This window comes from Notolepis coatsorum (genome assembly GCF_963971535.1).
Source record: "Notolepis coatsorum genome assembly, chromosome: 4".
In the NCBI taxonomy this organism is placed as follows: Eukaryota; Metazoa; Chordata; class Actinopteri; order Aulopiformes; family Paralepididae; genus Notolepis; species Notolepis coatsorum.
The window spans coordinates 72,108,452-72,128,755 of NC_140168.1; the positions used below are offsets into that span (position 1 = coordinate 72,108,452).

At 41.7% G+C, this 20,304-nt stretch overlaps 1 protein-coding gene across 4 annotated transcripts in view; it reads right to left on the reverse strand.

Moving 5' to 3' along the window:
• Positions 1–20,304, reverse strand: part of LOC311227709 (casein kinase II subunit alpha) — a 58,022-nt gene that overhangs the window by 22,344 nt on the left and 15,374 nt on the right. For 3 of the 4 annotated variants that reach the window (XM_084313472.1, XM_084313469.1, XM_084313470.1), the window contains 6 exons: positions 17,766–17,887; positions 17,194–17,305; positions 14,176–14,277; positions 9,780–9,830; positions 8,240–8,299; positions 548–631 (listed from right to left, as the gene is read on the reverse strand). In XM_084313472.1, coding sequence (XP_084169598.1) covers positions 548–631; positions 8,240–8,299; positions 9,780–9,830; positions 14,176–14,277; positions 17,194–17,305; positions 17,766–17,866 — 510 coding nt within the window. In that variant the 5' untranslated portion in view covers positions 17,867–17,887. The remainder of the gene's footprint in view (positions 1–547; positions 632–8,239; positions 8,300–9,779; positions 9,831–14,175; positions 14,278–17,193; positions 17,306–17,765; positions 17,888–20,304) is intronic. The other variant, XM_084313471.1, reaches the window with a different exon arrangement.

The following is a 20,304-nucleotide window of genomic DNA, read 5'->3' on the forward strand; positions in this document are numbered from 1 at the left end:
TCTGGGTTTAACATGGTTTGTGGAGCTCCCTCTGGTGTCTACTAGTGGATCTACTATTGGATCTACTTTCTCTGTGGATGGTTTTGTGAATAAATCTCCATTATGCTTCAATTACTGTGTTTATTGTATAGCAATAAGGTTGGGTGAATTCGGTCATTGTATAAACGCATTACATCACTTGAAGTCGTGTGTTATACAAATGAGATCACGCATATGGGGGTCTAACGACCCTCGGCTGCGCCTCGGGCCTAACAACCACCCATAGGCGTGATCTCATTTGTATAACACACTCCGTCGCGTGATGTAATGCTTAATTAGGGTAGTAAGTAGGCTTAGTTGCTAGGTAGTTTAATTTAGGGTTGTAAGTAGGTTTAGTTGGTAGGTAGTTTAATTTAGGGTAGTAAGTAGGTTTAGTTGGTAGGTAGTATGGGTAGGTTTAGTTGGTACAGTAGGTAGTTTAGGTCAAGGTAGCAGGTTTAGTTGGTAGGTAGTTTAATTTAGGGTAATTAGGTGTAGTTGGTAGGTAGTTTAAGTTCTAGTTAAATACCTTTTTGTGTTCATGGTCGATCATCACGTTGTGTGGTTTGACGTCTCTGTGCATGATGCCCATACTGTGGCAGTAGTCCAAAGCCTGGAGGAAAGAGAACCATGTTTACAACAGAACAATAGAACCATGTTTAAAACAGAATATAACCATCTTTACAACAGAACCATATTTACAACTAGGGCTGCAACTAACGATTATTTTATTATTGATTAACTCATTGGACGCCAGACCCGAGGTCAGGATAGTCGGGTTATCTCGCCATGCGTTGAGCGCCAGGACCCCCGAAAACCTGAGTATACTCGGGTTTTCATCGTTATTTGTTTTATTTTTTATTTTTTTTATCGCCCACCCTTTTAAACCTTTTCTTCACACCCGGTCAGGGGAGGAAATTAGGCCACTTTACTCGCCAAATGCGAGTATTTTTTACGTTTGGCGAGTAATTCATGAAGAGCACTCGCCAGTCTGGCGAGTACTAGTAATTACAAAACAAAACAAAAAAATCATTCTGCAATCTGCTGATTCGCTCACTGGCACAAGCCGAACTCTGACTCCCCCCTTGATTCCTCCCATTTGCGCCTCATAATAATCCAACCATAACCAATGAACATCATCGTTGTACAGATGCGCTCTAAGCTCCTCCAATGAACACTCATTTTCTAGAAGATGCCGCCCATCTAGGGGAAGTGGACAGATCACTGTGCGCGGACCTACAGACTCCTGCCACCGGCTTGACAACGTAGACAAACTTAGACAAAAACACATCAGTGGATGAAAATAATTGCATGTAGAGTCGTCGCTTTCGGATATCAGTGCGGTCTGACATGGGGGCGAACAACAGCATGCGACGCGTCTCCTTCGAGTCGGATGAGAATGACAAGTCAACCAGCATTAGCCGGCTAGCTACTTAGCATGTAACAAGCTACCATAACGCGCGTTCAACATAGTGGACTATACTGAGCGGCTTTGCTTAAATGCAGCCGAGTGACATTTTATTATTACCGGGTTTCCCCCCATATCACCACTCGCCCATATGCCCTTCACAACGGTGATGTTGTCATACTTGGCATTCAGAATACACCTGCTGAACCCCTAGCGTTGTCGATTCGGTTCCAATGTATTGTCATCTTACAGCACAAGTACAGTACAACCAGAATACATTTGGCATACAACCAGAGTGCAAATGTAACAAGTCAAGTTGTTTTATTTAGCTATTACATTACAGTGAAATGCTTGGTTCTTTCACTGCCCAACTCAGTCCAACCTAGACCAGCCCAGCCCAGCATCTTTCACTGCCTAGTTCAGCCCAACCCAGTCCAGAATATTTCCCTCTTTCATGTTAATATGTGATATCCTAATATTTTGAAGAGTAGAGACAGTGTGATTAATACATGTTGTATGCTAATATTGTGAAGAGTAGAGACTGTTATTAATGTTTTATGCTAATAAATATTTTAAAGAGTAGAGACACGGTGTGATTTTTACTATGATTGAAAATCAATTTTGACGAAGACATACAAAGAAGTAATTATCACAATTAGCGATTTTTTTTTGGCTGGTAAAAAATCAGTTTGTCTGGTAAAAAAAATCAGATACTCGCCAGTTGGCTGGTAAGCCAAAAAGTTAGTTTCCTCCCCTGCACCCGGTGTTACATTTAATTCCCTCCGGGCGCAGTATTTTGGGTCAGGCAAGTCTAGCGGTTCACCCGATCACATTGAAACGCGTCCAATGCCCCCGATGCATTTGTTGTGCCGGATTATGTTGGGGACACGATGGACACCAATACTGGAAATCAGAGCACTGAACACTGAACTCTCCACCCACAAGTACACATAAACACACACACAAACACACATGCTGCAATCGCTTTAAACAAAATGTCACTTTAAACAAAATGGAAAAGTCACTTTAACACATTCATGGCCAACTACGTATAATAATACGTGATTCGACGCCATGCTTAAAGGGCCAACCACGTATATATACGTGATAAGCTTGTTTTTGCTTTTATTGCATTTTAATAACCTACTCAATGTCACGGAGCGGCACTGCAGATATACCCTACTCTTGGGATTCGGAAAAGTGCATTACCGGCCAGATCCTGGTAGTGGCGCTGTCTCGAGAATGGAGTACTCCTTGTTTTCAGACCGGATGTTATTTGTTTTTCATTCTGGCCTACTTTTTCTGTTAGCCTGAAGCTATGCCTTCATCAGATCGCATGGAATAGTTTTTGCTACAGCGAATTCAGTATGCAGTAAAGGAATATAGCATCAGCCAATGTACATATCGATCTACCAGATGGCGATCAATAACTGGGAAATCCTTTTTGGGATCCAACCGGCCACAGGTAAGAGCTATTTGACTTCAATTACAGCCCGATCGGGCCTTGCTATCATAGCCAAGCCTCTCATCAGTGTATGAGGCTTCAATAACGAATGCCGTTATTGGTAATCAATAATTAGAAACAACCCCCCCCCCCCTTTCATGCATTCATGGTGGAACATGATATCGATCATATGCATTTTGTTTTATCTCTAGCTTGTGTATGGCCGAAACGCCAATCGATTTAACGTTATTAGCTTAGCGCCCTGTAACTCGTTTTGCAGGAATTTGCCTAGACCAATCGATATAACGTTCATATTCACGATGCTATAAAATGGGAACGTATTGATGAAAAAAATAATTCTTTATGGCATATTGAAGGGAAGGTTTATAGTGTCAATTGACAATGACAATAGACACATAGCAATAATTTTAAATATAGATTTAGCTCTACAAACAACCTCACGCATAGTTAAACCTTGTTATGAGAAGCTGGCCTTATAGAGTGGGGCCCGTCTAATCCCAGTGGCCGTCAATGTTTTAAAGGAATGAGGAATATAAAAGTCACTTTAAGGAAGAACAGATGTGGTTCTTGTATAGTATAGTTTAGATATAGTAAGTATAGCAGAATGACGGAGTTAAAATTGTATATTGTATAGTAGTGTGCATAGGAACCAGTGCCTTCTCAGGAATTTAGCATGTATATTTTATCATGCACATCTTATGCACATCTTACCTGTTTTTTATGTCTATTTTAATATTGTATTATTGCACAATCGATGCGGGCATGACCACCCGCATTTCACTATATGCCCTGGTATGTATGTGACAAATAAACCTCTTGAATCTTTTTTTTTTATCTACTTTTTCTCCTCCTTTTTCTGTGATTTTTCTCCCCATCCCAATTTACCTCTCGTGCCAATTCTCCCTCCCCTGTCCTGATCGTTGCTCGCATATGCCCCCCACTGGCCGGTTGTAGGGAGGATAGAAGCCTTGCATCACATGTCCCCTCCGATACATGTGGAGGCAACCTGTCACATCTTTCCACCTGCCAGCGCGGACTCTCATTTGGCGAGGAGTAACGTGTAGGAGGCTCACACTGCCCCCGCCATTTTCCTGACTTTGCTGTGCAGGCGCCCCAACCGACCTGTAGGAGTCGCTGTTCACAACGACCAGACTACCACCCTTCGACTTCCCACCGCTAACTCTGCCAATTGAGTTAGTATGACGGCCGGCCCAAGCCGGAGGCAACGCCGACAGCCGGATTCGAACCCGGTGTCTCTTGCGTTGGTGACAAGCACAATGTCCGCTGCGCCACCCAGCCGCCCCTTGAATCTTGAATCCATTCCTTACAGCTGGAGCAGATGGCAAAATCTAAACTTAAGTCGCGATTGAAACGTTCACACTGACGAGTCCTGGCTTCAAGCTGAATCTCGAATAGTGATTCATTCATCACTGCACACTAGTTAGATGACATGTTGCACATGTTATGACTTTGAACGTCTGCCATTTCCACTCCAAGGCACATGTTAGGCATGTTAACAATTAATCGAAGATCGATTGATTGCTCGCTAAGGATTTACTCGAACACGTGACATTTGCTCTATCTACCATCAAACAATGATATGTTACAATGTTGTCTGTCTCTTATTACATTGTAGCTGTCAGTAGAATGGTGTATTTTCAAAGCATGTTTCAATGAACAGATAGAGGGTGCAATATAACTGACGAGGAGGCAACTACATCTGCGTCTGGAAAATAAGCGAGGGAAAAAAACACGAGCGACAGCTAGGCCTGTCGTGATAAGCAATAAATCAATTTATCGCGCGATAATGAAAATTAATGCAATGATTTTGACGGGCGCGATTAATTGATTTTTGTGTGTTTGTTTTAATGAGGCGGGAACCAGAACCTGCGGGATGCAGTGGGCACGAAGAGGATTTATTTGGAAAATGTCAACTGCGCCGACTGTCAGTGCACATATCACTGCACTGGCAAACGGTGCGCGTCTTCTGAGTGCTCGCTTTGTTGACAGTGCCACGAGAGCACTGCACAAGACCCGCGGACATATAGAATGTTTAATAAAAGTTCCTGCGGTACTGGCCAAACCACGAACATATAGAATGTTTAATAAAAATTCCTGCGGTACTGGCCAACCCACAAACATATAGAATGTTTAATAAAAGTTCCTGCGGTACTAGCCATCAGTCAAGGGAGCACTCACAAACAGATAACGTTAAACACAGCAGAAGATGGAAAACAGACAGACCGACCAACGGGGAACTGCATCCAACCCTAGTACAACCCTCGAGTATAAGTTACTAAGGACACATTTAAATCACAGAGGTGTATGTTAGTCTATTGGAACTCTATACAGTAGTTAGCTTCTAGTTAGCGTTTTAGCTATATAGCTGCTTGCTAGCTAACGTTAGTCCTGTGTGTGTGTGTGTGTGTGTGCGTGTGCTCAAAGCAGCCCGCCCCAATGGCGCCCCATGTTAGCTAGGTGTATCTGTTATATTGACGAGGCTTGACAACCGAGGTTCAAAGTTAACTTCACATTTATTGGCTGTTGGTTTACATGTCTGACTCTAGCTCATATCTATGCTCTAGCTTACAACTGTGTGTCTTGACTTCCTGGTGTGACAAAACACAACTATGTAATCCCAGAGGCTCAAATGTCTGTTGTAATGACTATGCTGCCACCGAAGATGTTCAGTTTGGAATACATTTGTATTCCTTACAGTATCCATGGAATTGGACACTTTGACTCCCTTAGATATGTCAGATGATTTTAGTTTTATTACTTCTTAAACTATCCTATCAGTCCTTAAAATAATAGTTACAAATATCCATAATAATCTACAAGACATCATTAACACTAACAATATATATATATATTTTCTCTTTCTCTACAGAAACAAAGACTGAGGCAACTGAGACTGAGATTTCATGCTTGCTCATTCATTACACTCTCTCACACACACCGACAATAAAATAAGAAAGGTCTTTCAATATTGTTATTGCTTTGGTTGTTGTTTTGTTGTTACCTGTTGATATAACGTGCCTATTGTTCAAATAAATAATTATTTCAAATAAAAAATTATTTATTTCCTAATCATTTGAATGGTGTCTTTATGGCAATAACAACTATAGACGGAAAAACCAAAGTAAAGATACGACATTTAGATTTTTGGGACGGTTTACATTCACTTTGGGACGGTAACAATTGTATTTCGGGACGGTGGTAAAAAAAGTTAGTCTGGAGCCCTGGTAAGTATACTTGCCCTGATGCCTCAGTGTATATGTGTAAAAAGGTCATGGTGCAAGATGAGGAGATATACAGTATGCCCTCTCAGTTATATTTGCCCTATATATGAAATGCTTCAGTTTAATTAAATTCATGATATACCATCCGTTGCCAGCTCTATTTAACATGGAGAAGTTCCCCTTCTTTGCAGGGCTATAACTTTTTAAATTCTATTGCTAGATTGCCATTATTAGGGCCCATTCAAGGTCCTATATGTATTGTTCATGGTGTAGCAACGTTAAACTTTTTCATTCACATATTCATACTAAAATATGATCTAAAGTATAAGTATGTTTTCATCTCTTTCTGCAGCTTTCTCCAGAACGTGATTTATAGCCCCAAATGCATTATATTGATGATGAAATACAGTTTGATAGCAATCAGCGCGATATAAAAAATTCCAACTGGAAGTACTTCTGGAAGTTACTACACGTCATCTGATGTTGACCGGATGGGCGAGGGGGCGTTTATAATTCCGTGGGCAGCGTTATACCATTCATCTAATGTGGGACATATGTTCATCAGATCAGTTAGTATCGAACACGGAAATATTACACGCCAAAACTCACCCCAGTCTCCGCGGGCCGTTGGGCGATCAGCGTGGGGTAGACAGTTTTCCATTATGGGATGTAAAAATACCCGGTCCATTTACAGGTTGTATAATGGTATATACGTCCAAATCATGTTGTTTATCGAGTTATTGGCAACGGATCGCTATGTATTGTGTCAAGATGGAGTCGCGGGAGCTATAGAGAGTGGCCGGAAGTAATATGGGTGAACAGCACTTCAGCCACATCACTTCCTGTTTGGCGCCTCTGCCGATCGGCCACCAGATGGCGCTCTTGAACCGCTAGAGGATTGAGAGGAGCTCTGAACTGTGTGTGAAGGCTGCGGATGGAAAATATGATTCCGATCACAGATTTTTGAAATATTGATATCAAAGACGAGTTACGGCGTCTTCGGCAACTTGAGCATGGCGGGGAAGGACGCCTAAACTCGTCCTCTGGCAACTAAAGTGTTAACACATTGAGTGCCACGGACACGTTTTGTCGTTAGTTCATGCCGACCTTTGAGTGCCCCCGACGCTATATAGCGTTTGTTTGTCGTTTTTCTTTTTATTGGCAATTTGAATTCATATTTCATCAATCGAGCCTCACGCTAGTGTTGCAGACTCTCTCTGAGCTCAATTGGGAAGATACCGCCCCCTATCGTCTCTCCCTGTGTAACTGCACCCCATTACTTTACACTGACGAAGGGGGGGTGGCCAGTTTCCTCATTTTACTTTTCCCTCAAGCCAACTGAAGAATCCATTGTGCTCGCCGGCCCGGAAAACGCGTGGATTATGTATTTACAGTACCCAACACTGTAATCAATAAGCGTGATCGATATTTGGAATGGCGATCAGGAATTGGAATAATCTTTTTGGATAACATCTGATCTCAGGTAAGGAATTTATTTTACCAGTCTTAGGATAATCAGAGCTATTTTCACAGAGATATAAGCGTTTGCCCTATGCGTGTGTGTGTCTGTGTGTGTGCGATTAGGAAATGAGAGAATCGATATTTCAGCCCGCCTCTATAGCGTGCATAAGTACACATATACTATCGATAATCTAGCGTTTATTTGAAAACTATTCATAAATAGGCAGAAAAATTACAAACGTGTTTGTGTATTCCAGAATATTCCAGTAAATGCCTTTTATCACGGAATCTATATATTTTCCTTGAAAACGAGGGCTTTTCAAAATGCTATAAAACGGAAATGAACCGATTAAAAAACAATCCGTTTCGACAATGTTGACTGCAAACAAGTCATTGATAAGCGACAGGCAGATTAGACACATAGCCATAATTTAAGACAGAGATTATGCGTTTACAACGCTATCATTGAAGTGGGTGGTGGCATTTAACCATGCTTTACCATGTTAATGGCCGGTAATCAAAGTGTTAAAGTCATGCATGGCAACTATGACTTATCAACAACAACTACCCACAGCGCCCCCAGCTGGATATTTGCTGTAGATGAATTGCCACTGCTGTATTACTGCACTGTGTGTGTGTGTGTACCTTTAGGATCTCGTACATGTAGAACCGTATGTCGTAGTCTGATAACGTCTGATACAGTTGCTGAGGAGCGAACACACACACAAATACACAATTCATGACTATTAAAGTAAAGTAAACTTTATTAACACAGACATCTTCCCATCAGCAGCACTGGGTGAAAGATAATCTGTTGATTATAATTACTGGTTACATTATCTATGAAAAGTTATTTGCTACTGATCCTGGCCTGACTACAGTTGCTGCATGGTTGTAATCCCATTATATTAAATCAAATCAAATCAAAGCAAAATCAAATCAAATCAAAATGATCAAATTATTTGATTTATGGTTGTAATCCCATTATATTAATGTCAATACATTAGCTAGGTATTACATCATCAACAAATCTTGAAAATGCTAACCTCATTTTCGATTGTGTTGAGTTTACGGCAAAATAAATAAAGGTGAGGAAAAAAGGCGATTATAAGGATATGAGAAAAAAGATTATAAAAGTTCATACAAGTAAAACAATTTATAACATTAAAATGGGCATTGATAAAAGGACAATAGAAACAATACAAATAGATTTAAAAGTTAGTTAAAACAATTACAGGGAGTACCAGGAAGGTTTAAAAGACATGGCCGTGAACTGACCATAGGGCAGCAGAGAATTGATCTTCAGCTTAAAGGTATAATGAGTAGAATTATCCATAAAATACAATGTATAGACATATACACATAGTACCTCATAATCATCATTACAAACATAATCCCTCTCAATCTCACTACAGGTGTATGGAGGTGTGTGTTTAGCTGCAGAGACCCCTCCCTTTACCTGGATTTTCATTCTTTCTATTTTGCTGTTCTGGATGTCTCTGGGTGTCATGCGTGATGTATCCCCTTCCTACTTGGCATTTCCCCATGTGGAATGCACCGGATTGGATAAACACACTGCTAGTATGCAGTCTCCGGTTCTCTGCTCCCATTTTCAAAAAGAAAATGGTGGCTTGTTCGCTTGTCAAACCATCTCTCTTTCAACCTAAAGTTGAACCTAAAATATGTTTCGGACAACTTTGTTAGTGGTAAGTTTGATATGATATTGCTAGATCTTGAATGGTATTTGATCTGCAATGACTAGTTTGAAAGCCTGTCAAGTCTATATAAAGCCACATTGTTTTGGTGGCGATTTAGTGGCACCTAGTGGCTGAAACGACTTATTATTGCCTTTAAACTGAAGCTCATTCCACGAAGTTGGAGCATCAGACTGTACATGTACATTTCACTACCAAAGGGTTAACCCTTTCACTGCGACAATACAGAAGGTTAACCCTTTCACTGCCACATGACAAAGGGTTAACCCTTTCACAACCACACTACAGAAGGTTAACCCTTTCACTACCACACTACAGATGGTTAACCGTCTGTAGTGTGGTAGTGAAAGGTTAACCTTCTGTAGTGTCGTAGTGAAAGGGTTAAGCATAAGCCAATAGCCAAGTGTGACAAATGCGCTTACCTCCCAACGCAGCTTATTATACAATAGAGAGAATAATGTTTTAATTACCTTGAAGTCTGTGTTGTTGACATGTTCAAATACCAAGGCTGGGGTTCGTGACTGAAACAAAGAAAGACTTATTAGATCTGATCACTCAAATCACCCATCATAATATTAACATATCATAATAAGCTAATCAAGGCAAGAAGAGCCCCCCCCCCCCCCCCCCCCCATCACCATCCGAGGGGAGGAGGTGGAGGAGTCATATAAGTTCCTTGGGGTACACCTGAACAATAAACTGGACTGGTCGGACAACACAGAGGCCCTCTATGGAAGGGGAGCAGGCTGTTCTACCAGTCTGTAGTGGCCAGCGTCCTCTTCTATGCTGTGGCATGCTGGGGGGGCTACATCAACTCGAGGGACACCAACAAACTGAACAAGCTGGTGAGGAAGGCTAGCTCCGTGGTGGGAGTCGAGCTGGTCAGACTAGAGGTGGTGGCAGAGAGGGGGATGAGAAGGAAGCTAGCTGCTATCCTGGAGAATCCCTCCCACCCCCTCTACGACGAGCTAGTCAAGATGAGAAGCACGTTCAGTCACAGACTCATACCACCCCCCCGACACTCAATTAACCGCCTCGGCCAGTTCTTCATACCAGTGGCCATCAGGCTCCACAACAGTGGGCAGGGACTGCTGCCAGACATCCAACTACAACTACTAGGAACCTAAAAAGGACAATAACACTACCATATGCATACTGCACCTTATGTGAATACTGTATATTTCAGTGAGTTAGTTAGTTAATTGTATTAACTTGTCATATTGTTTACATTTCTTGTTTTTACTACCTGTACCTCCCCTCCCCATCCGCCATGCTATTATGATGCCTGAATTTCCCCAAGGGGATCAATAAAGGAATATCTTATTTTATCTAAAGTGTTAACTTCAACTTAACAGATAATGAAGCAAACCACTTTTGAACGTTTGTCTACAGGCTTACTACATGAAGGCAAAAAGACAAATGCATCTGATCTTCCTCTTCCTCACTACAATATCTGCATAGAGGAAATTGTTTAATATGAAAATCTATAGAGAATACCTTTTTTTGTTGTTGCTGTAAGTCTATAAATATTTTCAGTCGAATATTTCTTGAATAGGTATCATTTGTCATTTTATATATCATTAGAATATTGAATTCATCTTCCCAATAGGAAGGTGGATACATTTCTGCTCTTAAATATGTAAATGAGTCAAATTGCATGGTCTGTGTGTGATGTCTGTGGATTGGTCCATCTGTAATGCATAGTGAGCACTTGCCTTGATGCAAGCTGTCTGTTTGATGTCATTGGACATTTCTTCAAATCGACCTAACTTATGGTATCATTGGACAGTGGTATGGTCTCCAGCTTAACTGCTACAGGGTGATCCAGCACCTTTCTGACCATGTCAACGGCTGTAGGTAAGACATGGTCTTCTGCAATGGGTGCAGGTAAGATAAGGTCTTCCACAATGGCTGCAGGTAAGATAAGGTGTTCTGCAACGGCTGCAGGTAAGATGAGGTCTTCCTCAACCGTAACAGCTGCAGGTAAGATAAGGTTTTCTGCAACGGCTGCAGGTAAGATGAGGTCTTCCTCAACCGTAACAGCTGCAGGTAAGATAAGGTTTTCTGCAAAGGCTGTAGGTAAGATAAGGTCCTCCGCAAAGGCTGCAGGTAAGATAAGGTCCTCCGCAAAGGCTGCAGGTAAGATAAGGTCCTCCGCAAAGGCTGTAGGTAAGATAAGGTCCTCCGCAAAGGCTGCAGGTAAGATAAGGTCCTCTGCAAAGGCTGTAGGTAAGATAAGGTCCTCCGCAAAGGCTGCAGGTTAAGATAAGGTCTTCCTCAAAGGCTGTAGGTAAGATAAGGTCCTCCGCAAAGGCTGCAGGTAAGATAAGGTCTTCCTCAATGGCTGCAGGTAAGATAAGGTCCTCCGCAAAGGCTGCAGGTAAGATAAGGTCTTCTGCAATGGTGTGGGGCTTCTCAGACTTTGCAGTATGGTGAGCTACATGGTAGGATGAACAGAGTGCCTGCTCTTGCTTTGAACACGAAGATGTTTAACGATGGCACTTTTGTGATGCCCTCAGCTCCTGGAGTCGTCTTTTGAAAGTACTCAACAGGTTTGTCTTTATAAGTGAGTGTTTTGTTCCTAAATGGTATTTCATTTTTGACGACGTGATGCGTTCATGTGCCAGACTGCACTTCACACAACATAGTGAGCTCCCTCTCTTTTGTCCTCAATGCAAGAAAACACATATTTAACCTCTTAAGCCCGAGCGGTCCGGTGGTGGACAGCAAATGACATCAAGCCATAAATCCATCTCTACAGACTGTATGAATTAATGTTGCGTTTTTTCTTCTTCAAATGTAGCCAAGAGTAAAGACCCTAACCCTGTCAAAACAGCAATCAACGTGTATATTTTCAGCAATATGTTTGTTTACCAATAGGTTAACACTTTAATCGCCGAAGACGCTGGGCAGCGTCTTTCCCCGCCATGCTTATTCTGCTGAAGACGCTGGACAGCGTCTTTGATATCAATATTTAAAAAATCTGTGATCGAAATCATATTTCATTATATGTACTGGTGAGCCCCTCTCAACTCTCCAACGGTTCAAGAGCGCCATCTGGTGGCCGATCGGCCGATCGCCCAAACAGGAAGTGATGCGGATGAAGTGGTGCTCACCCATATTTCGTCCGGGCACTCGCTATCGTTAGCAGGACTCCATCTTGACACACTGGATGTCGATCGGTTGCAAATAACTCGATAAACAACATGATTTGGACGTATATACTATTATACAACCTGGAAATGGATAGAATATTTCTACATCCCATAATAGGAATATTTCAGTTCCACGCTCATCGTCCAACGGCGCGAGGAAGATACGGTAAGATCCAGCGTTATTTTTCAACGTGTTCTTTACTAACTGCTCTAATGATCATATCACCCACACTAGATGAATGATATAACGTTGCCCACGGAATTATAAACGACCCCCCGCCCATCCGGTCAACATCAGATCATACTTAGTAACTCCTAGAAGCACGTCCAGTTGACATTTTTTATCTCGCACAGATTCCTATCAAACTGTATTTCATCATCAATATAATGCATTTGGGGCTATAAATCAAGTTCTGGAGAAAGCTGCAGAAAACGATAAAAACATACTTATACTTTAGACCGTATTTTAGTATGAATATGTGAATGAAAAAGTATAACGTTGCTACACCCTGAACAATAGATATAAGACGTTGAATGGGCCATAGTAATGTCAATTTAGCAATACAATTCAAAAAGTTATAGCCCTGCAAAGAAGGGGAACTTCTCCATGTTAAATAGGGCTGGCGAGGGATGGTAAATTATGAATTTAACCCCGGCGATCAAAGTGTTAAAGTGTTATTAGTGAAATATGAGTTTTGGAAATCTAGTCGGAAACAGGAGAATATAAACACTAGGAAATGCGCTTCGCCATTTTGTTTGTAGTCATATGAGGAGAGGAGACCCAGGGCTTTTGGACTTTGGAATTTCGAAAAACTACACTACCCAGCTCAAGTCAATCATCTGACTTGTGGATTTACTTTTTTATTTATCTTAATTTTCGGGATCATCTCCCACAAACCTGAATGCTATTGGCATAAATTAGAACGCAGTTAGTTTCTCTACCTTTCTATGAACGTCTAGCAAAAAACAGCGTTGCAATCTGATGAAAAAATCTGATGAGAAATTTCCATACTTTTTTTTGCTAGTTTTTGCTGCATGCCTAGTGATACTAAATCCAGATTGAACTCTGCCATTGGAAAGGGGATATTTGGCCCAATCCATAGATGTGCGACTTGGCTATAATAAGGTCATTTATAGGCCTGATATTCTATATTCTATAATCATATTTCAAATTGCATGTGTCCGGATGGCAGAATTCCGTACTGTATCTACAAAACCTTCTGTTTACTCATCTTCCCTTTATTAATTTGCTTAGGTTTTTGTACACGTGATCTCAAGAAGGTGCTGAATGAGCTCAAATGAGGCAATCTTTCATGTCTGGTAAAATTTAGCATGGCATTCACCGTCAAAGATGAAAAAAAAGGAAAGTTTATATTGTCCTTGGGTTCATTACAATTTACTCAAGCCTAGTAACAGACACAGTATTTATGACACTGGGAATACATTCCCTGAGGTACATAGATGTCCCTAGATACCAAGAACATGCAAAAGGCCTTGTAGAAGTGGACCACTAATGATCATAGATTATGCTAATTACTCAATTAGATCAGATTATTATACGAGATATATTAGATTAACACAGGTGTTTTTTGATATTGTGAGTGGTGATAAACAATTTTGTTGTCTAAATTGACAATAGAAATATAAACATTAAGTCAAATTAGGTAGTGTGTGTAAAAATTGGGATATGGGACATAATGATGGTACATACCACAGGGTCTTTGACGATGTCGAGCAGTGAGATGATGTTAGGTCCTCCTCTCAAGTTTTCAAGAATTTTTATCTCGCGCTTAATTTTTTTCTTTTTCACTGGCTAGAAGAAACAAGGGGTAGCAGTATTAAAACCAGACAACAGTACAGACATGAACCAGTATTCAAATCAAACGGGACAGACATGAACCAGTATTAAAACCAGACAACAGGACAGACATGAACCAGTATTAAAACCAGACAACAGGACAGACATGAACCAGTATTAAAACCAGACAACAGGACAGACATGAACCAGTATTAAAACCAGACAACAGGACAGACATGAACCAGTATTAAACCAGACAACAGGACAGACATGAACCAGTATTAAAACCACACAACAGGACAGACATGAACCAGTATTAAAACCACACAACAGGACAGACATGAACCAGTATTAAAACCAGACAACAGGACAGATATATGAACCAGTATTAAAACCAGACAACAGGACAGATATATGAACCAGTATTAAAACCAGACAACAGGACAGACATTAACCAGTATTAAAACCAGACAACAAGACAGATATAAGAGACCCATTTTTGTTTAATATTTGTAAAGTTGGTAAACCAAGTCTTTGTGGTCAGAAGAACTACAACCCACCAATACTAGACATGGCTATATCACCAGACACGCCTTGGGTCTTAATTTTACTCTACCTCTACCAAGAACAAATGCACTTAAGAGAACTGTAATGTATAGAGCTGAATTGTATACCTGTGGATATAATTATTATCAGCAACAAATTTACTTTCAAGAAAAAGTTGAAAAACGCTATTATGAATAATGAAATACAGTTGAGTTATTGATTTATTTAGTTAGTATTGTATTTGGAGCCTTTTTGTGTTGTGATTTTGCAGATATTGAGAATGTACTTAACACATTCGTGGCCAACCACCATGCTTCCCCAAATATATATATATATATATATATACACGTGGTAAACTCGTCCCCAATATATATATATATATATATATACACGTGGTAAACTCGTATTTGCTTTTATTGCATTTTAATATCCTACTCAATGTCACAGAGGAGCACTGCAGATGTACCCTACTCTTGGAATTCGGAAAAGTGCATTACCGGCCAGATCCTGGTAGTGGCGCTGTCTCGAGAATGGAGTACTCCTTGTTTTCAGACCGGATGTAATTTTTTTTCATTCAGGCCTACTTTCTCTGTTAGCCTGAAGCTATGCCTTCATCAGATCGCATGGAATACCTTTTGCGACGCCGAATTCAGTATGCAGTAAAGGAATATAGCATCAGCCAATGGACATATCGATCTACCAGATGGGGATCAATAACTGGGAAATCCTTTTTGGGATCCAACCGGCCACAGGTAAGAACGATTTCACGTAGATTTCATGCTGATCAGGCCTTGTTAGCATAGCCAACCAGCCTATCAGTGAATGAGGCTACAATAACGAATGCCGTTATTGGTAATCAATAATCAGAAACAACGTCCCCCGAAACGGCAATCGATTTAACGTTATTAGCTTAGCGCCCTGTAACTCGTTTTGCAGGAATTATACCAGACCAATCCCATATAATGCTTATATTCACGACGCTATAAAATGGGAACGTATGATGAAAAAATTATTTCTTTAAGGCATATTGAAGGGAAGGTTTATAGTGTCAATTGACAATGAGAATGGACACATAGCAATCATTTAAAATATAGATTTAGCTCTACAAACACCCTCACGCAGATAAACCGTGTTATGATAAGCTGGCCTTATAGAGTGGGGCCCGTCTAATCCCAGTGGACGTCAATGTGTTAACACTTTCTATGCCACTCACAAGTTTTCTCGGAATTATTAATATCTCGTTGAAAGCCACTCACGAGATTTCTCTGAATTTTTTATTTATTTATTTTTAGCGATCTGAAATCATATTGAATCACGCGAGCCTACCCTAGTCTACCCGAGCGCCGCCGGCGATCAGATGTGGAAAAAAGCGCCCCCTATCGTCTCCCAGATGACATAAGGGATTTTGGAATGGACTCAATGAAAATGGATGGGGGAAAAAATCCTGTACTCCACATTTTCAAGTCCACTGATACAGCCGGGGTTATCAGAGTTCATTCTGATCCTCTGAGCCCCGCGGAATCATGTGTACTACTGTATCACGTTGGATCTATACACTTATCGATTTTTTCGAATGGTGATCAGGAATTGGAATATACCAGTTGGATACCATCTGATGTCAGGTAAGGAATCTATGTTATCAGTGTTAGGATAATCAGACTCATTTTGATGAAGATATAAGCTGTTTTGTGAAATGGGCTCTATCGGTTTCACTGTAAAAATCCAAGAGGAAATGAACACGGCGATTATCCGTGCGAGGCTCGAATGTGCGTGCGTGCACGTATAATATTGATCATCTAGCGTTTATTTGAAAACGATTCATAAATAGGCCGACAAATATCAACGTTCTGGAATATTCCAGTAAAAGACGATTATCATAGAATGGTCCAGAATGGACAGTTTTTACCTCAAACGGGTGCTTTTCAAAATGCTCTCAAACGGAAATGAAGCGATAAAAAACCAATCTGCCTTGACAGCACTGACTGGAAAAGGATTCTTTGATAAGCGACGGGCAGATTAGACACATAGCCATAATTTAAAACATAGATTAGGCGATATTAAGCGTAACATTGGCGCCGATGGTGGCATTCAAGAGCTAACTCTGGCGCCACCTCGTGGCACTGAAAGTGTTAAGCTAAAGTGTTTTTTATGTTTTTATTGTTTTGTTATTACTCCAATGTTTTAAGTTACGTATGTGTTCGGACCCCAGGAAGAATAGTCTTTCACCCATGGGTGTGTACTAATGGGGATCCATATAATAAACAAATAAGTGGCCCATATTTATGTTTAGGTTATATAAAATGCCTCTTGGTTTGAGTGTTGTGTGGTTGTGTGTATGTTAGTGTGTGAGTGTTAGTGTGTGTTAGTGTACATATACTAGTGTACCTTTAGTATTTTGACGACTACTTTCTCATTGTTTGTGATGTTGATGGCCTCAAACACCTCGCTGTATTTCCCTCTGCCGAGCTTCCTCACCAACTGGTAATCGTCTTGGTTACTGTACACACGCACACACACGCACACACACCACAAGTGTCAAGAGATCTGTATGAAGTTCCAGTCCGTTTAGAATAAATATACAACATTGGAATCGCTTCATTTGAATCTAATCAAATTGATTCTTAAATCTTTTTTGAATGTGTGAAGATTTTCTCTATAAACGCTATTTTTAGCACGGCCGTCTTGCAGGTATCTCTAGTTTGCTTTGCGCTGAGTTTCTGCTGAACTACTATGGAAACTCAGTTGACATCAATGGCAGGTACCGACCTCCTGAAACCAAGGCTAATTCAATCAATATCGCTACCCAACCCTAACTACATGGGATTTGTAGTTCTAGTATTCTTACCCTACTCTACTATGTGGTAGTCTATTAGTCTATAGTCTACTATTTGTAGTCCTAGTATTCATAGTTCATACCCCACTCTACTACATGGGATTTGTAGTCCTAGTATTCTTACCCCCACTCTACAACATGGGATTCGTAGTCCCAGTATTCTCTGGGTCTCTGTGTGTTGACGTCAGGGTAGACTCTGGAGCGGCTGGTGACTGGACCAGACATGGTGATGGAAAACTACTGGGCCTGGGAGGTGGGAGGGGGAAGAGAGGGAGAGAGAAATAGGGAGACAGACAGACAAGACATTTATTTAGTAAAAGCCGGCCCCCAGACTGCGACCAATTTGGTCACATTTGCCACCGTAAATCTGTCCAGTGCTACTAAAAATATGTATTGGTCATGGCGTTGCGACTTTACTTTCATTGCGACTTGACTTTCGTTGTTGTGTGTTTAGTTTAAAAAAATGTATTATCATTATTCAAATATTAAAGTCAGACTTGGTCAAACAGTTGGCAGATTATTTATTATCCTCCTTTGAACTGCCCAGAGTCCACTGGCGCCGTGTCTTTCTGTCTCTCGAGCGCAAAGCAGCACCTAGAGCATTCAGGCTGGAGATCATCATTCATTGCCCGTCATGAACACTGTGTCATGATTCACGAAACAATGTAAAATAATGAAGCGTATCAACTTGAATACGAAAAAGGTTAGACCAGACCCAGCAGAAACAGATTCCGACCCAGAACAACCGTCATACATGGCTATGGTCTGACAAAACACCAAACAACATGTACTATGGTATGTAGGGATGCCCCGATCGATCGGCCACCGATCGTTATCGGCCGATACTCAGTATAAATATGCAATCTGTGAATTCCGATAATTAGTCATATTCGCTGTCTGTCACGTGGCGTCGCGGGGAGGCTTTACGTCTGTGACTCTATTGGAGGGTAAGAAACTGGACTGAAAAGAAAGTCCTACTTTAGTAGCGCAGTATATATACGCACTATGAACAAATAGTCCCATTAGTGGTGCGGTAGCCAGATTCCTACGCGGAACTAGGACTTGTTCGTACATGTGGAGCGGTACGTTTGAACTGGGTCTGAGGGGTATGGCAGCCTGGCACCAAGGTCTCGACCAATAGTAGAATGGAGACTATTATGGGATGTTCAGTAGGCTAGAATGGATATTCAATGCATATTGTACAAGGAATATACAAGGGATATCAGGGAATATTAGAGAATATACAAATACAATTAAATATATATATATAAATAAATATATATATTCGGTTTAATCTGGCCCTTCACAACAGCCACCCCCTGAATAGGTCCCAGACCTAATCAGTTAAACAGAGACAGATTAATCGCGTTGTCTATTTACACATAAGGGTTTGCTGTAGGGGTCAGTCAACTTCACAAAGTCATAGGGTTGTAGGGTCATGGTCATCATCGATTGTGTCTGGGAGTCGAGGCAGTTCTATGAGCCTTGCCACGGGACGGGTGTAAGTGCGACCCTGGACGAGCACTTCAGCTGCTCGGACCTTGCCGTCGGCACCGGTGATCACTTTGCTTACGCGGCCGGCCGGCCACATAGCTCTGGGCAGTGATTGATCAATAATCATGACGACTGTTCCTTCTGTCAAATTGTCTCTCTCCTTTACCCACTTCTGGCGGGTCTGTAGAGACGGTAGGTAGTGCAGTAGGAAACTGTTCCAAAACTTGTCGGCTAATACTTGGCTGTACCTCCACATTCGTCGGCCGTTCGCTTCTTCAGGCCGGTACATTGTCTGGGGTAATGCAGGATCTAGCCGCCCCATCAGGAGTGTGTTGGGGGTAACTGGGTCGATATCCGCCACATCACTGGAGACATATCCGAGGGGCTTCGAGTTAAGTACTCCCTCAATCTCCGTGAGGACTGTCATTAGGACTTCTTCCGCCACAGTCTGGGCCCCAAGTACTGCGTACAGGGCTGTCTTTATGGAGCGCACTTCTCGTTCCCAAGTGCCACCGAAGTGGGGTGCGTTTGGGGGGTTGAATTGGAAATCAACCTGTGCTGGAGCGAGGTGGGTCTTAAGTTCTGGGCCCATAGCTTGGAAGATCTCTCTCAGCTCTCTTTCGCCGCCTTTGAAGTTTGTCCCATGATCGGACAATAGGGTAGACGGTCTTCCTTTCCGTGATGTGAATCTTCGGAAGGCCATAAGGAATGAGTCTGTGCTCATGGTCGGGAGAAGCTCGATGTGTATCGCTCTGGTGGTCATGCATTTGAATACAATACCCCACCGCTTCTCGGTTCCTCTTCCTTTCTTTATGTGCAGCGGGCCAAAGCAGTCCATACCCGTTGAGTGGAATGGCTTGTCACCGATTCGGAGGCGACATGGAGGAAGGTCAGCCATCCTTGGTATGCTGGGCTGCGCGCGCCACTTGCGGCAGTCTAGACATGTTCGCTGGAAGCGTCGTACCGCCTCTCTTCCTTGTAGGATCCAGTAACGACGTCTGATTTCCGCGAAGACTCTTTCTGCTCCTGCGTGATGTACATCCTCATCGTATTTCTTTATAATCAGCTCTGTGACCTTGTGTCGGCTGTTCAATACGATCGGGTATTTAATGTCATCCGGTAGATTGGGGGCTCTGCGTAGGCGACCACCCACTCTGATGAGGGTATGA